This window comes from Vidua chalybeata, chromosome 14, assembly GCF_026979565.1.
Source record: "Vidua chalybeata isolate OUT-0048 chromosome 14, bVidCha1 merged haplotype, whole genome shotgun sequence".
NCBI classification, from domain to species: Eukaryota; Metazoa; Chordata; class Aves; order Passeriformes; family Viduidae; genus Vidua; species Vidua chalybeata.
Window position 1 is genome coordinate 4,523,452 of NC_071543.1, and position 14,404 is coordinate 4,537,855.

At 61.9% G+C, this 14,404-nt stretch overlaps 1 protein-coding gene across 2 annotated transcripts; it reads right to left on the reverse strand.

Annotated features, from left to right (window-relative positions):
- Window positions 1–7,444: 7,444 nt before the first annotated feature.
- On the reverse strand, window positions 7,445–14,339 carry UTP14A (UTP14A small subunit processome component). Of its 2 annotated transcripts, none has more exons than XM_053956052.1 (14): window positions 13,083–14,339; window positions 12,753–12,817; window positions 12,495–12,559; window positions 12,240–12,382; window positions 11,981–12,136; window positions 10,977–11,096; window positions 10,762–10,856; window positions 10,540–10,663; window positions 10,380–10,457; window positions 9,587–9,938; window positions 8,980–9,437; window positions 8,398–8,585; window positions 8,232–8,331; window positions 7,445–7,891 (listed from the first exon to the last, which is right to left on the reverse strand). In XM_053956052.1, exons 1-14 carry the CDS (start codon window positions 14,124–14,126, stop codon window positions 7,562–7,564), a joined length of 3,318 nt encoding a protein of 1,105 aa, XP_053812027.1. In that variant the 5' UTR covers window positions 14,127–14,339; the 3' UTR covers window positions 7,445–7,561. The 2 variants fall into 2 exon arrangements, with proteins under 2 accessions (XP_053812027.1, XP_053812029.1); XM_053956054.1 differs by lacking the exon at window positions 7,445–7,891 and adding an exon at window positions 7,921–8,115.
- Between the last annotated feature and the right edge of the window lie 65 nt (window positions 14,340–14,404).

Below are 14,404 nucleotides of genomic sequence, written 5' to 3' on the forward strand. Positions count from 1 at the left end.
CTTGTGGGGCAACAGATTCGGGAATTGTAGGCGGCACTGTGAGGGGTGGCAGAGTGAAACATGGGGCTGCCAGGACCATGGGAAGGCAGAGAGCCAGGGCTCCACCGAGGAAGGCCATGAGGGAGGAAGCTCTTCTTCCTGCAGAGGGGAATTACTCCACTTCTCCACATTATATTGAACCTTTTCCCACTGTTGCCTCCAGGTAGACTGTGGGTAAAAGAGGTGCTCCAAGAGGCATTTCAGGTTGGATGATGGTCAGAAAGTCAGGCTGGCACAGCCTAAGACAGGCACATGACCCCAGGTTCATAAAGACCTGCCTTATTTGCATCCTGGTGCAATTAAAAACAGACAGTTTGAGTAACAGCCTCATCGTGCAGCTGCCTCACCCCATCCCTGCAGGAATCACACCCAGGATTGCATGGTGTTGACTGGAAGAGCCCTGCATCCCACCATCGCATCCTCTGACACGCCAGTGCTCCTGCCCCAATTAATTAGAACCTTTAAAATCTTCAGGATGGGATAATTTGCACCAAAGGACTTTAAAAGGTGGTGGTGAAAAATTCTGAGGCTCTCATGTTCCAGGGAAATGGCAAAGTCTGGGGAATAAGGGGCATTCTCCATCAGGGAGTGGAGCTAATCAGGCACCAGTCGTGGACTAACTAGAAGAAATGCCAATGGGAATGATCTGTCGCAGCAAAAATATGATAAAGAGCCCTCATAGTAGTCCCTCAAGGGAATCAAGCCAGGCCTTGTGCTGCAGGGGGAGCTGGGGGCTTCTTTACACATCCCCCAGGACACCCAGCTGTGGGCAACCCCAGCTGCTGCCTCACCTCAGCATTTCCTCCTCACCACCTTCCTGGGCAGCAGGACTTCTGCCAAGTTCCACAGGGCCAAGGGCACCCATTAACCCTCCAAGTGCTCAGGGCAGCCCCTGACATGTGTGTCCCCTGCCTGCTCTGGTCCCCTGAGCCACCAGGGCCTGAGCGCTCAGCTCTGACCTGGCCTGCAGTACTGTTGCTGCTGCTTTTGTCATTACTGCTCCATTTTGTGTCCTTTTAAAAATTTATTTCTCCTCTCCCCACTGTTTTTTGGGTAGAATCCACATCATTGCCACCTCCCTGACCAGAAACCAGAACGTGTTGGCTAACACAACCAGCTGGGCATGGCACACTCTGCTCCTGCCAGGCTGCTGAGGGGAGACCCTGACCCTTCTGGGAATCACGTTAGTGCCAGCCACAGTTGAGCAGCAGGGCTGGCAGGCATCTCTGGATGAGCTGGGATCATGGAGCCTTCTCCTCTGGCAGGGTGGTGGCAGCAAAGGTGGCTTGTATTTCTTGGCACCAGAGGAAGAGGAATGAGGTGATTCAGCCTCATGTGCTCCATGTCACCTCCATGTCCAGGGCTGCTTCTGCCCTGGACACCTCAGCTTCCACTGGAAAGGTGGGGCTGTGACTGTGGAGCCAGGGGACGGGTGTCCCATTGGGAGGAATAGTGTGTCCATTTCTGTGGGGTCTGGAGACTTCTCACTGAGTTTCTTGGGACTTTTCTGAAGAAGGATCCTCCGTGCTGCTCCCTCTGAGGTGGGCAGAGCTCACCTGGGTTTGGCTGGTGCAGTGACACTGAGGAGAGTTGCCACCTCTACCTGCAGCCCTCGTCCTCTCGCATTCCATGGGCTGTCCCACTCTGACAACAAACACTGGTAGCATGGGTGGCAGTGCAGATAGAAGGTGATGGTGTCAGAGTGGCTGCCTTGTTCTCCCTGCTGGCAGTCGGGGACAGGGAATGGTGGGCAGGGAGGCCACAAGTGCTGCAGGGCACATGACAGGCCAGGCTGCTGCCTAATGTCCTGCTGTGCAGCCCCTCTTCTCCCTGCTCTGCAGGGGACATGGTGCTCAGGAGGGACATGGGACAGAGTCCCACCTCCTGCGTGAGAAACTGGATCTGTTATGAGCTCAGAGGCTGACATTTTGAACCCAGCTGCTGGGGCCAAAACAAGGCTGCTCCTGCCTCGGGAAGGGAATTTCATGGATTGAGATTTTAGGTGGCTTTCTCTTGGGACCATCCAAGGGAGTTTGGGACTGGCCTCTTCCTCCTTATCCACTGCAGGCCTCCGCGCTGGCTAGAGAAGTGTGTATTGCCCATGCTAAGCAGCACAGACAGGAGTCAGCAGGCACACACTGTCTCTGCTGCCCTCCTCCTCCTCCACATCCCAGGAGAAGCCCTGGGCTGGGAGAGCACCGCTGATGGGTGAGAATGTGGGATAAGGCAGGGAGGAACCATGTTGTGCCTGGGAGCCAAGGGAATAGCTGGCAGCCAGGGCAAGGGCAAAGTGATGGACGGGAGGAGAATACAGTGGATGAGCAGAGGCTGGGGTGCCAAGGGAGCCCCAGAAATCAGGTGAGGGCAGGGCTGGCAGGACTGAGAGGGGTGACCACACAGAGCCCTGGCTACACTCCAGCCCTTTTCAATGCAGCACGAGGCTCTGAAGAGTAGCTGGCTGTGGGCAGAACAGGGCCTACCCCTGCTCCCAGGCTGCCATGCCAAATTTCAGCTCCTTTAGTGTCTGTCCCCCAGCCCTGAGCTTCCCAGGTCTGGCCTCAGTAGCCACCGAGGGGCTCCTAATTATAACAGCAGACAAAGAGCTGAGCTCTGACCGCAGTGCTGCATCTGACAGCCTGTGCCTGGGGATGCTGCAAGTGCTGCTGGCAGTCCTGGCAGTGGCCAGGCTGTGTGGGGGCTTGAGGCCCCCCAGGAGCTGGAGGCTGGAATGGCTAGCAATGCCCAGCCTCAGGCATCATCCCCAGGCTCCTGGCTGCTGCTGCTCTGCCAGCTGAGAAGCCCCCATGGAGGCTCCAGATGGCCTTGGCTTGGGCAGGACAAGGGTGGCCAAGGAAGGTCCATCTGGGAGCAGAGGTGGAGCAGGAGCATGGAGGGGGCTGAGGCAAGGATGGACATGGGGGCTGAACCGGCCCCACATCTCCCATGGAACCGAGTGGGCAGGAGAGTGTCCCAGCATGTCCCAGTGTGTGCCCCAGGGGCATTCCCGAGCTTCTCCCCCTTCTCTGCAGTGGGAGCTTGGGGTTTGCCAGAGCTCTGCTGTGTGCAGAATGGAAGGTGCCACCTCTGCAGCAGCTGTGCTCAAACGAAGCTGCTATCATAACACTGGCCAGGGCACATGTACACACAGAGAGCTGCCTGTCAGGAGGACGTCTGCCTCTGCTCACCCTTCAGCTTGGCCTCAGTCCTGCCCTTTGAGGCCCTTCATGTCCCCCCCGGGAAGTTTTTGGTGCGCTGGCTGTGCTGGAACTCAACCAGGTGTCCCTCAGCTCCGGGATGCTGCTGGTTTGGGGCTGGGTACCTCATCCCCTGGTGCAGGAGTGCAGTACGGTGCCTGCTTCCCACCTGGTGCCACTGACATCCCACCCTGACGTGTCACTGTGGGAGCTGCAGGGTGGCAGCTGGGAGAAAGTCATCGGGGGACACAGGGACACGGGGATTTCCCCCTTTCCTCTCCAGGCAGCTGGGTACAGGCAGGGACCCGCCATCTCTTGGAGACCCTGACAGAATGTGACAACGCAGCCTGAGTGAGTGGGTTCCCGCTCTGGAGGGTGACAAGGCTGGCTACAGCTCCCCCAGGATGTTCAGAGTCGCAGGTATTGGTGTCTCAGTGCTGTCACCGAACTGGTGTGTGGAGCAGTGGGTAACACCACAGGCACCCCCGAGCCACAGAGGGCCCCGGCCACCCACATCCCCAGGAATGGCCCCGCTGCGGGGCAAGGGTCCCGACTACAGCATCTCGGCAGAATCTCCGGCTCAGGTTGTGCCGTGATGGATACGGCATCTCCATGGAAACCCCCGGCTCGGGCGGTGCGGGCTTGGGAGATGCCATCTCCACGGAAACCGCTGCGGCGCCCGGATGCGGCCGGGATGCGCCGGGCACCGGGTACCACGGCGGAAGGAGCGGGGTGTGAGCGCGCCCCTGGTGCGGGGCGATGGAGGCTGAGAGACTCGGGGAGCAGGGACCACCCCTGTCCCCGGCACGGGATATATTGGGGAGAGCATTTCTGAGTCTGACATTCCAACCTCAGACTTGCCTCCCTTGTCCTGTTTGTCCCGCACTGTGCCAGGCTGAGCCTCTCGCCTCCGTCCAGTCGGGGGGCGGTGTTCAACCCCTCTCACACTCCGGAGAGTGGAGCTCGGGCCCATTCTGGGGAGGAGCGTTTCCAGCCCATGGGGGCTGGAGGTGTTCAGGGACACGGAAATTCCCCGATCCCAATGGGCAAAGGTGCATGATCCCAGGGATCCACCCCAGGGACCCAGGGGTGCTCTATGACGGCCGCAGTGCTCATATTCACTTCCTGAGCTTGGGAAGCCAGAGGGACAAGATTTCAGCTGCAGAAACAGCCCAGACGAAATATCTTACAGGTTATTTATAGCCTGCATTTAAAAAAGATAAAAAAGAAAAAAAAAAAAAAAAAAAAAAAAAAAACAACAAAACACCAAAAAAACCCAACCCCCCCAAAAACAGCGACCAAAAGCCTTTTGTTTGTTGATTTTAAATCTGCCTTTTACTCCATCCCGCTCCCACTGGCCTCCCGGGACGCCGGGTGCAGGAGCCCGGCTGCACCGGCAGCTCCCCGGCGCTGGAGTGGCCCCCGCTCCCGGGTGGGTCCCTGCCCCGGGAGACCTCGCGGTGGCCGTGCTCGTCCCCAGCCCCACGGCAGCGCCGCCGGCCCTGCCCCGCTGCTCGCCGCCCGTGTGCCAGCCAGGCTGGGCGACCCCGGGCCCGGATTAGCCCCCGCTCCCCGCTGGCACGGGGAGCAGCTCGGCCGCCCTTGCCGCGGCTCCCTGCTCCGTAAGCCCGGCTTTGACGTAGCCCGGAAAGTAGGCCAGTAAGAGCAACCGCAGCCACTCGCGGCTCTCGGGGGACGCGGCGCTCAGGCGGCCGAGGGAGGGCTGCCCGTTCGCTCCGCGGCACCGGGGCTCCCGTGGCCCACGAGGTGGCCGGCGACAACAGGGCCTTGTCCAGGTTCTCCTCGACTCGCATCCTGTCTGGCAGCCTGCAGCCGGCCCTGCTGTCATGGGGAGAACGACGATCAGGCTGGGGAAGTCCCCGCAGGGAGCCACCCCAGCCCGCAGCCGTGCCGGGTTCCCCGGCCCGTTTCTGTCCCCTTGCAAAGGGCTCTCGCCCCCTTCCCCGGCGACCCGGGAGGCTGTAAATGGGCATCCCTGGCATCCCCCTTTCCTGCAGCAGACCTGGAATGGGTTATTAATTGAAAAACCCCAAGCTCCTGTGCCCAGCAAATCCATTTCTGCAGAGAAGTCGAGAGCCAAGCGTTGCCTTAATGTGAGGTCTCCAGAGGAGCCTGTGCTGTAGCAGGAGCCTGGAGGAGTGGGATTGTCAGCGCCAGTGGTCACCCCGCACCAGGGTCCCTCCTGCGGAACCCACCAGCTCATGCTAACGTTGTCCCCATTTATTTTTGAAGCATCTCTGGATACTGGAAACCCCAGTTCAAGCCACTCCAGTCCAGTGCTGCCGTTCCTCACAGGATGAGGCAGATCCAGATGTGTGGCTACAGCTGTTCTCTCCCACGCTGAGTATCACCCCCACTCAGTCTGCCAGACCCACCAGCTCTGTGTGAGGCAGGGATCCATACAGGGATCTGCACCTCAGCAGGTCCTGCCGCCGCTCCAGCTTGTGACAGCTGCAGACCTGCTTACTCCCAGTCTGAGCTGGTGTTACATCTGCCGGCCTCGGTCCTCTGCAGGACCTGCACCTGAGCACTGCCCTGGTGCCACCATCTTCCTGGCCCTGGAGGGACCATCGCATCGGAGCTGAGGAGATCTCAGTTCCGGCTGGGGCAGGGCCAGACCTCGCGGGGCAGTGCTCCCTTCTTCAGGGACACAGGTGACACCACGCACGCACGGCAGCAGCATCATTTGCGGTGGGGCAGGGCCAAATTCGGGGGCTGTGCTGTAACAGGTCCCCCACACCGTTCCCTGCCCGGGTGCCCTGAGTGTCCTGGGGCTGGAGCTGAGGAGGTGGGCTGGATGGGGACAGCCCATTGTGTCCAGCCAAACACTGTCTGGGCTGGGGAAGAGGAAAGCAGAGCCATTGGCCAGGGCAGGCGAGGGAGGGTCCCGGCAAGAGGGACAGGAACAGCAGTGTCGCAGGGATCTCCCGACCTCAGTAGCCGGGGAGTGGGGGCGGCTCTGGGGGACTGCAGGCAGGTGGAGGGGTTTACAGGAGATGCTGCCTTCCCGTCCTCAGGGCGCTTCACCTTTTACTGAAACAAACACGACCCCCCCCACCCTTCACGACATCTCCGGGGCGAAGGATTCCCATGGCAGAGGGCCGCAGGCTCTGCTGGGGCCACCAGCCTCGTGAGGGGCTCTCGGTGTCACGGCACAGAAATGCTCTCTGCTTTTTTTTTTTTTTTTTTTTTTCTCCCCACAACCGTGGCCCCATCACAGTCCAGTGCCCTCTGACTCCCCAGCCCTGGTGCTGCAGTGGCCACAGACACTCTGGATGGGTCCCCGGCAAAGCTGCAACACCTGCCCCACGTCAGCCCCCAGTCCCCTCCCTGCCTAGGGAGGGCCCTGGGAAGTCATGGATACCGGCAGTCAGTCAGCACGGAGGGTGTCTGCACCCTGACCCTACAGAACGGCCCCCTTTTCCCGGTCTGACACAGCTACAAGGGAGAAGGGCGGCCCTGGGGACAGGCCGTGCCCGGCGTGGGCTGCAGTGCCAAGGTGGGAGGAGGCGTCCTTGACACGAGGGACATGTTTCCTGGGATCAGCAGCAGCTCCAGCTCCTGTGCTGGGGCCGGGAAATGCTCCTCCAACTGCTGCTGAGTACAGCCCACGTTGTAAGTGGGGGGAGAAGCCTGGAGAGATCCCTGCCCAGTCCGTAAGGCTCTGGCACATGGCTCCACTTGTGCTGGATGCACCAACCAACCCGAGAGGCACCTCACTGTCACACTCCGAGGGGGGCCAGGCACAGAGCATGGGCTGGGAGGTGGGCAGCAGGAGTGGGGGCTGCCCGTGGACAGAGCTAGCTCCCAGCACGTGCAGAGCAGCAGAAGCACCTGACAGAGCCATTTCCAGGTGATCAGGTTTATTAGGGCTGAGCAGGTACTCTGGGAGTGCAGGTGGACCTGAGAAAAACCCCTGAGGCCAGGCTCAGCATGACAAGGTGGGGAGAAAGCCCCTTTGGCCAAGATTTAAAAATCTATGTAGGTACAAAAATGGGGATATAAAAGACAAAGGACAGGATGTTGGCAGCTATTCTAGTCCTTCACCATAGTACCCCACTATGAGCTCCTGACCAAGCTCTCACTCTCAACTCAGCCAAAGCACCCAACCCTGCACGGACCCCAAGGACAGGATGGATGGCCTAACCTAGCCCTGGACATTGCCAAGGCAGCCATGCAGACAGCACAGGGAAGACAGCCCTGGGTTTTATTGCAGAGAAAGAGGTAGAAGGACCTGGACAGAACCAGGAGGTGCTCCTGGTTCCTCTGCTCGCTCCAGTTCAAGCCTCCAGGCTGCAGACACAGAGCTACCGTGCTCTGGAGTGCCGGGGCTGCGCCTTCTGCCCAGGCTCAGCCCTCCCCCTGGGCACAGCCTTCCCCCTAGGCACAGCCTTCCCCCTGGGCACAGCCTTCCTCTCAGGCATGGCCTCCCCCCCAAGCCTGGCCCTGCTGCCAGGGGCCGTGTCAGGGACGTCCTCGGCTGAGATGGGCTGGATGATGTGGCCAATGCGGGTGATGACTCGAGGGGCTGTCAGCTTCTGGAAGGCACGCTGAGTGTTCCACGTGGAGCCCACGGGCGTCCGCATGCTCTGCTCGAACTGCTGGTGCCGCTCAAAGGGGAAGGGCAGCTCGCTGACCTGTGGGGACACCACAGGGGTAATGGCCCTGAGTCACCCAGCCCAGCTTTTCCAGTCCATGCTGCCCCCAATGCTCAATGCTTCCCACTTGTCCAGGACCCACTCACACTCTGCTTCCCTTTCCGCTGCCAGCAGAGCCCAAGAGGGCTGGAACAACCACCACCACCAAGGGAGGAGCCCTGTACATCCCTCCTCCTTCATTTCTGAGCTGTTTTAGCTGGAAGCTAAGCATTGGGCAGGGATTAGAGGCAGGGATTGAGGACGTTTTGGGAAGGGATCACAGGAATGCCCCAGGCTTGCCCAGGTGCTGGAGCTCTCATGGAGAGCAGGTGTGGCCCACCTGATGCGCTGCCACGTGGATGTTACGCTTCTCACTCATGATGACGTGGGGCAGGTGCTGGTCCTTCCGTGGAGGCGCCGCCCACGGCTTGATCAGGAACCTGTGGGCAAGTGAGGGGTCAGGGCTGGCACAGGGCTGGGCAGAACCCTGAGACTCCCCCACTCACCTCTTGACCTTCCTGGCGCTGGGTTTCAGGCCTGTGCCGCCCCACTCGCCCCAGCCCGGCAGCACCAGGTTCACCGGCTGGGGCTTCACTGCCTCCTCTGCTTTGCGCTTCTCCCGGCGGAAGTCAGCGACCACATCATCCCCAGCAAAGGCCTCCGTGATCATCCCGCGCTGCTCCATGCCACCCTCCTGCACGAGGACAAGACAGAGTGGGTTTAAGGGTTATTGGGGGAACTGGGAGAGACTGGGACAAATTGGGAGGCACTGGGAGAGGGTTTGTGGGTACTGGGAAGAGTGGGAAGGGGGTAAAAGTTACTGGGCATTACTGGTGGGGGTTTGGGGTTACTGTAAGGGGGTTTAGGAGTACTGGAAGTTACTAGTTTGGGGCTTCTAATTACGGGGAGGAGGTTTAGAGTTACTGGTTTGGGGTTACTGGGAGTTACTGAAAGGAGGTTTAGAGTTACTGGAAGGGAGTTTAGGGTTACCAGGAGAGGGTTTGGGGTTACTGAAACTTAAGGGTTTGGGCATTACTGGATGGGTGTTTTGGGTACTGGGGAGCATGGGGAAGGCCCGTCCTGCTCACCTCCTCCTCCAGGACCACCGGCAGGCTGGGGCAGTCCATCTCCTGGGGCTTCCCATCCAGCACAGCCTCCAGGCTGATCATCTTCCTCTTTGCTGGTGCTTTCTTGGTATGTCTGTCCCCAGCTCTGCCTTCCTCCTGCTGCCGTGCTCGCTTCCCTGCTCTCAGGGCTACCAGCTTCTCCTGCTCTTCCACAAGCTCCTCCTTGGCCAGACTCTCCACATCCTCCATGCTCTGCACGTGGCGCAGCTGCTCCGAGAGCAGGAGCTGCTCCTGGGCCTGAGGAGGAGGCTCCAGCCCTGTGCTCACCAGCTCCTCAGCACAGTCTGGGGGGACTGGGTGATCCCCCAGCTCCTCGGTACAGTCTGGGAGGACTGGGCTGTCCCCCAGCTCCTTGGCACAGTCTGGGGGGACTGGGCTATCCCTGGGCTGCTCAGCACCAGTCTCAGTCTCATCAGCACCTACATGTTGAAGGTAGAAATGGTCACTCCACAGGGCAGAAAGCAAGGACAGCTGTGTGAAACCAGACAAAAACTGTCCCAGATCCCTCCTCCTTTGTCCAGCCCCCAGCACTCCCAGCCCACCCAGCTTTGGGCCTTAAGCTCCTCACCATGCTCCTTGCTGTGCCCCTTGGGGCTCCCTGTCTGCTCCCATTGCTTCTGCTCAAAGTCTTGCAGCAGAGCTTCTTCCTCTGACAGCTCTTCCTCCTCCTCCTCCTCCATCTTGTCTTTGTTCTCCACAGCAGCAGGCACCGTGTCATCTCTTGGACCCTGCTGTGCCTCAGGCCCCGGGGCCAGGCCACTGGGCTTGCCCAGCATCCAGGGATTAGCCCCGGTGGGCATGGGCAAGGCTGTGGTGTCCTCCTCGGGCACCTCACACAGCTCCTCCTTGGGCGGCTCCACCCACACCTTCTGCATCAGCTCCTTGTTCCTGGCCAGCTGCTCCTGCATGGCCTTGCGGGCCTGGGGGCACCGAGAGGCTCTAACACAGGGCAGAGACAACATTCCCAACCCTCCCTGCCCACCTCAGCCTCCCCTCCTTCCCCAAGCAATGCTGAGGACCCTGTCATGGCATTCCAATATATAAATGGGATTATAAGAGATAAAGAGACTTTATACCATGGCTTGGAGGGACAGGACAAGGGGGAATGGCTGCACACTGACAGAAGGCAGGGATAGATGGGATATTGGGAAGAAATTTTTTCCTGTGAGGGTGGGGAAGCCCAGGCAGAGATTGCCCAGAGAAGCTATAGCTGCCCCATCCCCAGAAATGTTTGAGGGCAGGTTGGCCAGGGCTTGGAGCAACTTGGTCTAGTGGAAAGTGTCCCTGCCCATGGCAGGGGGGTGGAACTGGATGAGCTTTAAGGTCCCTTCTCACCAAACCCTTCTGTGGCTCCATCTCACCTCGAGGTCATACTTAGCCATAATGGCCCTGGATCGGGCCCATTTTCCCTTGTTCTGGTGCTTAAGGCTCATCCGCTCCTGGGGAAAGAGAAGCATCACACAGAGCTCCCCAAGGAGCAGGGCCCTCCCAAGGGGTGAGGCAGAGGTGCTGAGGCAGCACCTGCATCCTGAGCTGCTCCAGCTCTTCCAGCCGTGCCAAGGCGGCCGCAGGGTCCGATTTGTGCAGCTGCTCGAACTCCTTCAGGGCCTGGCGCCTCCGGCTCTTCTTGAGCACACGGTGGTACCTGTGGCACAGGGGTGGCTCAGGGGCTGGGCAGCCACGGGCGAGGCAGGGCCGCCCTGCCCTCCCAGCATGCCCAGCCCAGCACGGGCACAGCCTCACTTCTTGCTCTTGATCCGCTTTGCTCGCCGAGCCTTGGCCTCGTAGTAGGACTGCACTGCCCGGGCCTTCTGCAGCTCTGCCCGCCGGTGCTGGGCCTGCCAGGGAGTACAGCGTGAGGGATGGGGAGCACGGCGTGAGGGATGGGGAGCAGGGCGTGAGGGATGGGGCCAAGGAAGAGGCCCCCAGAGCCAGGGCCCGGCGGGGTGAAGCCTCACCTCCTCCAAGCTCATGGCCTGCAGTGAGGCCATCTCCTCCGGAGTCAGCAGCGGGTCTGTGATGGGCTGCTGTGTCTTGTGGAGCAATCCAAAGATCTCCTGCTCCAGTGGAGTTCGGGCCTGTTGGGACAGTAGACATGGCAAGAGAATGAGGAGAACTGCAAGTGCCAGTGCTCCCCTGGATGTCCCCATCGATTCTCACTGCCCCCACGATGGTCTGTGGAAGGCCTACAGAAGCATCCCCTGCCTTGAGGGACTGGGTGGCCATAGCCCCACTCACAGGTCCCACACCACAGCCCTTGGGCACTCTCCCAGCCACATGGCCTGGTGAGAGCAGCTAGAATTCCTCCCACATTAGAAAAATGGCCTCCCTGTTGCCAGGCAGTGCTGCCCAGGGGGCACCACTCAAGAAGTGTGGAGCAGGAGTTCTAGGCCATGCAATGCCATGTCCCTTCAAAACAGAAAGGGACTTTTGGGCAGATCAGTGTGAGCGACAGGTTTGCTGGGAGTTCAGCAGGGGCCGCCCCTCCCTCCCCTGGGCATCTGACAACTCCCAGGGATAGCAGTACTTTCCTGCCAGCAGCACAACCCCACAGGAACTTGCATTCAAAACCAAACACACCCCTCTTTTGTAAGGAATGTTTCCAGGCATGCAGGATTTGGCAAACCAACCCCCTCTGTCTCAGCACTTGTGGCCAGGGGACATTCCCATGTGCCTGGCCCTGAGAGGCTACAAGAGGGGACAGAGCAGGCTCCAAACCCTCTGCTCACACCCTACCTGGCTTGTCCCAGATGGAATTTACACACCTGCTCTGTGAGACGAGCACAGACTGCCCTTCTACTCTTCCCAAGCTCAGCGGGCACCTGTCCGGTGTCACCCCCAGGCTGGGCCTGCCATCACTGCCCCCAGCACAGCCAGGAGACATCGACCTGCCCCAGCTGATCCTGGAGCCACCCTGGCCGCACCCCAGAGCCGCCCCAGCTGTGTGACCCCCAGTGGCCACCTTCCACGCCGAGGTGACTCTCTCCAGAGGGGTCACGGTGGCGATGTCCTGCCGCAGGGGGAACACCAGCTGCTCCGCGCGCCGGTTCTGCAGCACCACCTGCTGCCACTTCCCCACCTCCTTCGAGCTGGTCATGTAGGCGGCCTCCCTCACCACCTGGGGGGGGACAGGACGAGCAGAGAAAGGTGATGGTGGCATCAGGGAGAAGCACGGCGGTCCTGGGGGCTCAGCTCAGACCCCCTTGGCTCCCTGCACTCACCCTCTTGGCCTCCTCTTTGCTCAGTGGCAGCTCCACTGCTGCCTTCTGCTTCACTCTGGCCAGCTCCTTCCTCACACTGCCCAGCGTGGATTTGGGATGAATGGGCTGCAGCAGCTCTGACAGAACCAGCTTTTCCCCAGCACCTATGCACAGGTGTGGCACTGCCAGGTGAGGAAGCTGTCCCAGCCCTCACAGTGGCTCTCGGTGGGCAGCGCCATCCCAGACCCGCGAGCCCTGCCCAGCTCCCTGCCTCACCTTTGCAGGTGACATTGAACTCGGACACCTGCCCGCTCGCCTCGGAGCGCTCCGCCAGCTTCCGCCTGCGAGAGAGACACAGCAAACAACCCCAAAGGTTCCTCGTGTCCGCCGGGTGCTCTGGAGGGTCTGGGGCCGGTGCCGAGGGCAGGGGCCGAGAACCGTCCCCCCTGCACCCCTTCCTGTGCAGCCTCTCGCCACGCGGCTGCTGCAGGAGCCCCGGGGCCTAAACGCGCGACGCCCGTAGCCGCCACTCACCGTTTCCGTCCGGACAAGACGCTGATGGCCTCCAGGAGCTGCCGGTGCCGCCGCTCGCCATCCTCCTGCCACACGGCACACGCGGTCACAGACCCAACCCGGCAGAGCGCGGCCGCGGGGATAGCCCCAGCGTCCGCTCCTACGTGCTCCCCGGTGCCCCCACGGCACCGCCCGGCCGGGTCCCGGGCCCGACATCCCCGGCCCGACATCCCCGGCCAGGCCACGCCGTCCTCCGCTGCGCCCACCCCGGCCAGGAGAGCGCCCGAAGGCCCGCAAACAGCGGTGGAGGCCGCCCGGAGAGCCCGTCGCGCTCTTTCCGGCCCCGCTCACCCCCTCCTCGCTCTCGCTGCCGCTCCCTGCCGCCGCCGCTGCCGGGTCCTCCTCCGCCATGGCTCCGCACGCCGGTACTGCCGCAAAGCGCCACCGAATGTCGCGCCGAGCCCTCCGCCCTACCGCAAAGCGCGCCACCGTGACGTCCAGGTTGCCATGGCAGCGGGTCCGGCGGGCGGGGTGGGAGAACCGGCGGGGACGGAGGGGGGCCCGGGAAGGACGGACACCGCCCTCCCGGCCTCGGACGGAGCCCCCGGGGGCTCTGGAACGGCTCTGGCCCTCCCGGGACGCCCCCGGTTCGCCGGTCAGCGGGAGCCGCCGGTGCCACCGCGGGCCAGAGCAGCTCAGGGGGTCTTCGCTCCGTCTGTGACCCTCGTCGGTCAGGATTCGCTGTTTTCCCCGGGGACGCGCCAGTGCCGCGGGCTCGGGGACGGAGCTGCCGCACCTACGGTTCCTCCCGCCCGGCCGGAGCCGGCTACTGGGAGCGATTTCGGGGTCGATGGGACCCAAAATATCGTTGGAGCAAACACACGGGGTTCTCAGGCACGAAGCGGTGTCAGTTGCTGTGTCAGCGGCTGCCACCGCGCCCGCAGCATCCGTCCTCCCCGTCCTCTTTGTCGTTCTCCTCCGTCCCGAGCTGGGCGCGCGGGGCGGTCGGGGCAGGAGGGAGAGGGACAACGAGCTGTTCCCCGTCTGCTCCTGTCTCCATAGCAACAACCGCGGGAAAAGTTCTGTGTTTTCCCCTCGGGTTTGGCGCTCCGGGCCCTGCCTTTGCTGGCAGCCACGTGCCCAGCGGGAGCGCTGTGTGCGGGATTCCAGAGAGGGCTGCCGGGGCTGGGATGCCCGGGGCGGGACGCCCCGAGGTGGGATAACAGGGATCGATGGGATGCCGGTGGCAGGGTGCCGGCGATGGAGTCCTGGGGGGCTCTGCGGACCCAACCCCACGGTGTGGGTGTGCAAAACCGTGTGAAAACTACTGTGCGAAATGTGGGAATGTGCGGATGAGGTGGGAGGGGCGGGGCGGGGCACCCACGACGGGAGCATCCCGTGCGCTCCCCGCGGCGCTGGGGCTCGGAAACCCGGTCCTTGTAGGCACCCGGTGAGAGAAAACGAAAAAGAGGAACGGGGGGCGGCGCCGGTCTTGCCCCGCCGAGGGCTGCACCGGGAGGTCTGGCGGGAGCAGCTGGGGAGCCGGGCCGGGCCGGGCCGGGCCGGGCCGGGCCACACCGGAGCCCCTCCCTCCGCCGTCGGCCCCCGGCCCCGCCCCCACCACGTGCCGCGCCCCGCCCTCACCCCGCCCTCCCTTGTCCGCACCGGGGCGG

Excerpts from the sequence above, each read along its gene's own strand:
- UTP14A (XM_053956052.1), bottom strand. The coding sequence starts at position 14,126 with ATGCTCCCGTCGTGGGTGCCCCGCCCCGCCCCTCCCACCTCATCCGCA. Across the intron at positions 10,664-10,761 it reads AAGCGGATCAAGAGCAAGAA|GTACCACCGTGTGCTCAAGA; the intron begins GTGAGGCTGTGC and ends CCTGTGCCACAG. Across the intron at positions 7,892-8,231 it reads TCCACGTGGCAGCGCATCAG|GTCAGCGAGCTGCCCTTCCC; the intron begins GTGGGCCACACC and ends GTGTCCCCACAG.